Raw genomic sequence first — 7,519 nt, 5'->3', positions numbered from 1 at the left:
TAAGGGGATGAATTTAATAGGGCATTTAAATATAATTCAAAGTGTTGTTTTTCTGTTGATCATTTGTCTCCGTGGTAGTTGAATTGAGATAATATTTATGTCCTCTATTGACTCAAACAACAAACTCTTCCTGATATTGACCCCGTCGCCCCACATGACTCCTTTCATGACCACAACGCTTTTACAATCTTACCCTTATTACAGGATGACATCATTTGAAATTCTTTAAACCGATGTCGCAAGGAATGTTGGCGCCTGTGCAGCCTGTGACAGTGAGTGTTTTTGTGCGTTGTGTTGGGTGCTAATCGTTATCAACATGACCCTCCACGTGTTGTCTGTTGACACAGGCAGAGTTAAGGACAACCAATGATAAGAAGGACCCATCCCTTTATAAGCACGGTCTTGATGAAGAGTCATTCTGCCAAACCTAGTACATAGGTAAGGACAGGCCACTCTCTCACTGATTGATCTTGCGCTACTTCAGTTTTTTTGGTCTATTTAGTCTGAAGATTCCTGTTAAAAATCCGAATTCATTTCCACATTTCTCCTCAGTGTAAAAAAACGACAAAAAACATGCATCTCAAAGTAGTGACCTTCGCCTTGTCGTTTTTGACAATCACAGGTTTGTACTTTCTTTCCTTTCCGTTAAAAACGTCATTGCATCTGCTATCGAACAGTGCTTATAATACAGAGCAGATGCAATGATGTATCAAAGTGAATAATAGGATTTAAAATGAGTTAATGTATCAATGGTGTTAACTTCTATCTTCTACTGTAGCATACCCACTCCACCGTACCAGCAGAGAAGCATCACAGGCCCTACAGGACATAATGATCAATCAGGCTCATGAGAAGACAGACCTCAACAAGGATGTCAAGTATGTCCTCATACAATATATAACATAAATAATTGAATCATGAATCAGAAATGCATGTATACAGATGACCCTTTTAACAGCCTTCTAACAGTCCGGTAAAGCCTTATAACAGTTCCATAACAGGCTTATAACAGTCTTTTAACAGCTTTGTAATGGTATTATAACAGTATTTTAACAGCCTCATAACAGCCTTTATAACAATGTTTTAACTGATCCTGTATGTTAACAGTGGGATGTGGAAGAGCCATTTGGAGAACAGCAACCTGTACACCCAGGACAGCCACAACCCCATGGTGAGCGAGATCAGGCACAAGCTTACCCTGGAGTCCGAGAGGCTGCGCGCCCGCCTTCGCCAGGAGCTCACTAAGCTGAGGGAGAGGCTCGCCCCGTACCCTGCCCACCCCCAGTCCAGCGAGTCCACCCTGGCCAGCGTGAGAAGTCGCCTGGCCCCCCTGACCAAGCAGCTCCAGAGCGCCGTGAACAGCAACAGCCAGGAGCTGTGTAGCCACCTCAGGCTCTACTTTCAGGGATTGGAGGCTGCGGAAAGCCAGGCGGCGGCCGGACCCACCCTATACCTAGAGGCCGTGCAGTGGATCAGCCAGACCTTGGACGACAGCAGTGCCAAAATGACCTCCATCATCCAGGACTTCAAAACCAAGACATCCAGCGTGATCAGGGAGCTCAATGGTACCTTCCAGGGGGACTTCTGGCAGGAGGTGAACGTACGGCTGGGACAGGAGGTGCAGGCGTTGAGTCTGGAGGTCCAGGGCAGGGTGGGGGTGCTGAAAGCAAAGCTGGTCCGTCTCCTGCTGGCTCCACACCCCCCCAGGGCAGAGGTGTCCACCAGTATGGATCAGTTCTGCCAGAGCACCGCCTTACAGGACCAGTTGTTCCATGCCCGAATAGAGAAGCACCTTCTGGGGCAGGAGTCACAGGCTCAGAGCCCCAGCGAGCCGCCCTCTCCACCTCTGGGCTTATTGGAGGAGGACTTCTCTGCGAAACTAAGCGCTCTCCTCCAGGACATTCTGCACACTGTCCAGTAAAAGCAGAACAGAACTTTCCTCATAGCAAAATGAGAGAGAAAGAACATGGTGTCCCATTATAGGGTGCATTTCAACTATATCGTTGTTTCTGCTCCTTGTGCTTATATATATCGACTCCTCTACCATTGTATATACAGTACAGTAAGTATATATGTATATTTATGTTTTTGCTGTTGTTTATTTCATGTGGATGATTGTTGTAAGGCATTTTATATTGTCAACTGTAAATAAAGCTTGTGTGAAGTTTACAGTGTAAACGGCTAGTTCATATGCAGTACATGTATTGTATTCTCATACAAAAAAGACACCATTACACAACATTGAATTCATGTTAAACTTTATTTAGTATTTCTCCCAATAATGTACAGAGCAGTAGTAGCAGGTCTGAAATTGGAGCGTGATTGACACGAAAACTGGGTTGCTAAACCCAGCCCACTTAGGTTACAAGTCAACTGTATTGAGTACAGTATATATCAAGACAAAATCACCAAAACCCATATCATATTATAGCATTGCGGAAGACTCCGTGCATATATCTATGGAGTCGTAGGCAACGCTATTAATAGTAGTCAGATAAATGCCATAGGTAATATATCAGTTCCCACATTCCAGAATAATGATTCAAATTCAGAGTTCAAAGTATTTATGTTGCCTCATCTACTACACTATTGCTCAAGCGTTTAACATACTTTCAGAAATTCTTATATATTAGTACAAAAGGTGAAGTATTGCGATGGTTCTGGCGTTTACACATTTTCCTTCGTAACCAACCGGTAACTGATATTGATTAACTTTATCTATAAACAAAATGAGAATTAGACACTAGTGTCCACTTATTTTCTTAGGACACACTCAAGGTCTTCTAGTAGTTTTTGGCTACAAAATTAATGACATCATGAGAAATCTAAAACACACCCTATTAGGCGAAGCAGATTGGGCAGCTCGGAGGTGGACAGGTTGGTTGGTAGATGGTMATTGGCCAAGACACCTTTCAGTCAAAGGAGTGGGGCAGACCGCCAGCCCAGTAGAACTTCTTGAGGACAAACCAGCTGCCTAGGACAACCAGGGCTATGGCTGCAGTGCCAAAGAGGATCCCTACCACCAGCCCTGGGAGGTTAACCTTGTCACCTCCTGACTGTACCCCTCCGCTGCCTGGATCACACAGAGGAAAAGTAGAGCATRGTTTGGGGCGTGCTTTAAATGACACGTTTATCCTCCCACCTAGACATATTCACTATTTGACACTTTAATTTAGCAAAAACATTGAACTCACTATATGCCAACGCAGCAGGTCTTTCCTCTGTAGGATAAACAGGGAGGGAAAACATATTATTAATTGAAATGGAATTTGAGTAGCAGTGGTACTAATAGCAATCATCTCTATAAACTCCAGTGAATTACTTGCTACTTGTGATCATTATTACTGAATATCAGAATCTCAGACATAATGTTGAATAAAATCATTCATGGATGACTGCAGTTCTCACCATCTCTGCTAGTATAGAGTGGTCCCACAGAAACAGTGGCTGATTCGGCTGACTCGGATCCGAAAGGCTCCAGTGATCTCTTTTCCCTGCTATTGCAAGCCTGTAACAAAGACACGTTCTTATGCTTATATGAACCATTTATGGTAATGCAGCGAATTCATGGGATAGCGCCGACCGGAACTTGGAACCCGGGTCCAGTGACTGTCAACCCAACAAGTTAGCCACTATACCAAGAGATCTGATCTGTTGACAAGGTTACTGTGATGGGTCAAGGTCAACACTGTTTTATCGATGGTGCTAATTGTAGAGAACAAGATATGTGAGAATGGTGTAGGTATGTGAACTCCGCTTACATCAACCAGTTTCTGACACTTGCTGGGCTCACACAGTCGAAGGATGCAGTGCAGGAAGATACTGGACTTTTCCAGGTTATTGTGTGTCACAAAGCGAAATGCCTCRAAGGAGAATCGGGAATTCTTGGAAATCCCATTCTGTGTGACTGATGAGCGTGAATCAACAGCGCATCTGTGAAAAGGGATTATAAGAATACGCTTTGTCATTTTGCACATACTTATTATGATCAATATTTTGGCCTGTAATTTATCATTCACATATCTCTATATTTGAAATTGATGAGAGGATGGTTTTTCAATCAAACCCTGTGAAGAAGTCGTGCTGCTCATTGTTTGACATGTTGTATGCTGATGGGGTTGCAAAGCAGTGGTCAAGTAAAAGATTAAAACTGTTTTAGGGAGGGAGAGAGGGAGAGAGAGAGAGAGAGTCGTCATGTCAATTTGTTAGAAAAATTGTATTTCACAATAATGAAAATATAGAATATACAAAATAAATATGAATATAATGGATATGGCAAACTACAATACAAAACACTGTACATGAAATGAGTGTGGACTCCTTGACATTTGACCCAGTAGATACGTTAAGAGACAAAAGGTTGACTTACTTCCCAGTGAGGTTGGTGGCCTTGACCTCCACATAAACCTTGGAACGCAATTCAAGTCCTGTCGGTGGAACCACCAATGGGTAACCATAATCAGTGCCCTACACAACAAACAGTAGAGAAGAGAAGGAGTTGTGAGGAAGATCACGGGGGAGATTCTGTAAATATCCTAATCAAAAGACTAACAGTAGAGTAAAATAAGAGTAAGAGTGAATTAACACTCTTCATAATATTTCGCTAAGATACAGTTTCATTACAATAACATTCTGTAGGCAGGTACGGTGTACTTGAGATATTACATACTTCTCAGACAGCCCTGACCATTCAAGGATGCTTTTTTTATACATAAGGAATTGAATCCTGCACTCACATTAAAAACACTCATACTCAAGGTGTTGATGAACGTGCCATTGTTGTCACTGGTGGCCACTGAGACTGACGACCTACGATAGAAAGAGTGGGAGAGAGCTGGCGTTAGAGAAGAAGGAAAAAGTGTCAGTTAATTTAAGATACCAGAATTTGTAACTAAACCCCCCCCCCCCCTATCTATCTACATCTACGTAGGTGCCTCGCTAGCTATATAACCCAATTCACCCTCTGGGGATCAATAAAGTACATTTTCACGGATAAACAGTTGGAGGACCGAGACTCACGCTACAATCTGTGTGTTGTTCAGAAGATACTCCAGTGGGTAGCGACAGGAGAAGTGATAGTAGAGGTCAGTGGAGTAACTAATGATCCCCACAGAGGACTTGGGGGTGTTGAGGTAGCCTGTGATGATGACCGACTGGATGCTGGAGAAAAAGTTGAAAGGACCAAAGGCATCGGGGGCCTCGTCCAAGATCTAGGCTCAATCGACACAATGATGGATTAAGGAATTGATGATTGAAAGGGAAAGGGTTAATCTAGTCATGATTGATTGGATTGATATAGGATCGACACGTTGTTATTAGACATTTAGCTGGTACACAAACACAACCCATCAGTATTAGGTTTGTTTTACATTCGATTCTATAATAAGGTAAGGTAGTATCATTTTACACAATTAAACAGTTCACAGTTGGCTAAGCACAATTTTCCTATTTCCATTAGCTATTTCCCAAATAACCACCAGAGAGCTAGTCTTGGACACAGTTCACATTACATACAGTAAAAAAGCCCAAATCCTAATGATGTCATAATTTACACCCTAACTAAGGCACTCTCTCATTGTGCATAAACTGTAATATGCAGATTTCCTAAAATCTACACCTTACCTAAGGCACTCTGTCACAGTGAATGTCAAGTAACCCTCTCACCTGCATTGACTGTCGACAGGGGTTCGCCTGGCTGTGATTGACAGGCAGCTGGTAGCGGATGACAGGCGGATCCACGCTGGTGTCAACCAAGCCCTGGCACTGGCTCTTGTTGTGCTCTCCATTCAGAGCCAGACCGGCGGGGTCGAAGCCTGCCCACTGAGCCGTACACAAGTTCACCTTCARGTTGATCATTGTGGCCCCGCAGTCCACCGTCAAGTCGTTGTTGTCTGAGGGGCCACAGAAGAGAGGGAGTGGAGGTTAAAACATATACAGAATAATTACTAGACTACAGTAGCTGCTGGGGGAATCACTCAGTGATCTTACCACTGTTTATTCAATGGGTGAGTCTAATCGTRAATGCTGATTGGTTAAAAGTGCATTCCAGCCGGTGTCTATTCCACCAGTTACCACCGGCTAAATCTATGACGTTAAAATGCCTATTTACTCTGTTCCACTTGACTGCGCAATCCATGGTCTCCTCAGCCCAGCCAGGCAAGTTACTGGGGGGAATCAATCAGTGAGCTCACCACTGTCTGATCACCATGTCTCAATTATTGTTCAGGTCAAAATGTTCCCACTGAGATTTTCACACATTTTCACAATTCCACCCCTGAATAGCCACAGGGTTCAACCCTCAGGACTTACCTGGGACCCTCTTGTACAGAGCAGAACAGTTGTAGGTAATGGAGAAGGCAGGCTGGAGGAAAATAGCCATCACAGCAGAGACACAGCACAGGGAGAGCATCTTAACTACTGTGGAGAGAGGATGAGAGAGACACTCAGAGGACATTCACAGAACAGAAAGAACCACAGTCGGCATCCATGACCAGAGTGCAAAGCCGATGATAATACAGAGATGGTTGTGAGATTTGCTGTCCCATATAGTAAATAAACATGTCAAATGTACCACTAAAGAAAATCTGTTACATTTCTAAAAGGATAAACTTCCCCAAAAAAAGGATTCCCTATTCTAAATAAGTTTGGTTTGACCTTTCAAAACTAAAGCAGGAGAGCTGAGTCTCAAGTCATCCCATCCTACCTGTGAGGTTCCTGAGGAGGTGTTTGTGTGAGCAGGTGGTGGTGGGATGTGTCTCATATACTGCARGTGTTAGACCTCCCTGACATCTAATATCACATGGGAGTGAAACACACATCCATCCCATCAACAAACACACACACACACACACCAAGGTTTAAAAAAAAAGTGAAAGCCATCAAACAACCACTAAGAGGACTGTGTCAGTGGGGTTTGACATAATTCTCAAAGGTTAACTCGCACAGGATATTTCATATTTCTTGGAAACAAATATCTTATGATATCAAGGGGATATCTTATGAACGATTGAGCGTTGTTGCTTTTCAGGGACATATTGTACACTGTATTCATATCTGTTTTAAATATCATATTAGATTCAATCCATTCAGCGTCAGGATTTTTTTTACATTATAAATGAACCCACTTGAATGCAATATTCTTCGGTGATTTGCTAATTGTGGAAACAATTAGTTATAACTATATGTCACTTTTTAATATGCAGTACCAGTCAAAAGTTTGGACACACCTACTCATTCAAGGCTTTTTCTTTATTTTAACTATTTTCTACATTGTATAATAATAGTGAAGACAACAAAACTATTAAATAACACATATGGAATCATGTAGTAACCAAAAAAGTATTAAACAAATCCAAATATATTTTAGATTTTTCAAAGTAGCCACCCTTTGCCTTGATGACAGCTTTGCACACTCTTGGCATTCTCTCAACCAGCTTCACCTTGAATGATTTTCAATATGTAGGAGTTCCCACATATGCTGTCCAACTCATCCCAAACCATCTCAATTGGGTTGAGGTTG

At 42.5% G+C, this 7,519-nt stretch overlaps 2 protein-coding genes across 2 annotated transcripts; one reads left to right on the top strand and one right to left on the bottom strand.

Annotated features, from left to right (window-relative positions):
* Positions 1–411: 411 nt before the first annotated feature.
* zgc:162608 (apolipoprotein A1/A4/E family protein) lies at positions 412–2,167 on the top strand. The gene is made up of 3 exons (XM_023967281.2): positions 412–622; positions 779–878; positions 1,108–2,167. The coding sequence occupies exons 1-3, from the start codon at positions 574–576 to the stop codon at positions 1,919–1,921; spliced, it is 963 nt and encodes a 320-aa protein (XP_023823049.1). The 5' UTR covers positions 412–573; the 3' UTR covers positions 1,922–2,167.
* A 74-nt stretch (positions 2,168–2,241) lies between these two features.
* Positions 2,242–6,772, bottom strand: LOC111949928 (zona pellucida-like domain-containing protein 1). Its single transcript, XM_023967279.2, has 11 exons — positions 6,704–6,772; positions 6,310–6,417; positions 5,665–5,891; positions 5,020–5,210; positions 4,737–4,809; positions 4,370–4,467; positions 4,067–4,150; positions 3,762–3,933; positions 3,409–3,508; positions 3,195–3,221; positions 2,242–3,073 (listed from the first exon to the last, which is right to left on the bottom strand). The coding sequence occupies exons 2-11, from the start codon at positions 6,407–6,409 to the stop codon at positions 2,913–2,915; spliced, it is 1,233 nt and encodes a 410-aa protein (XP_023823047.1). The 5' UTR covers positions 6,410–6,417; positions 6,704–6,772; the 3' UTR covers positions 2,242–2,912.
* Positions 6,773–7,519: the final 747 nt, after the last annotated feature.

This window comes from Salvelinus sp. IW2-2015, linkage group LG22 (genome assembly GCF_002910315.2).
Source record: "Salvelinus sp. IW2-2015 linkage group LG22, ASM291031v2, whole genome shotgun sequence".
Lineage (NCBI taxonomy): Eukaryota > Metazoa > Chordata > Actinopteri > Salmoniformes > Salmonidae > Salvelinus > Salvelinus sp. IW2-2015.
The sequence above is the reverse complement of the archived record's forward strand: the minus strand, read 5'-3'. Positions and strand labels throughout refer to the sequence as shown.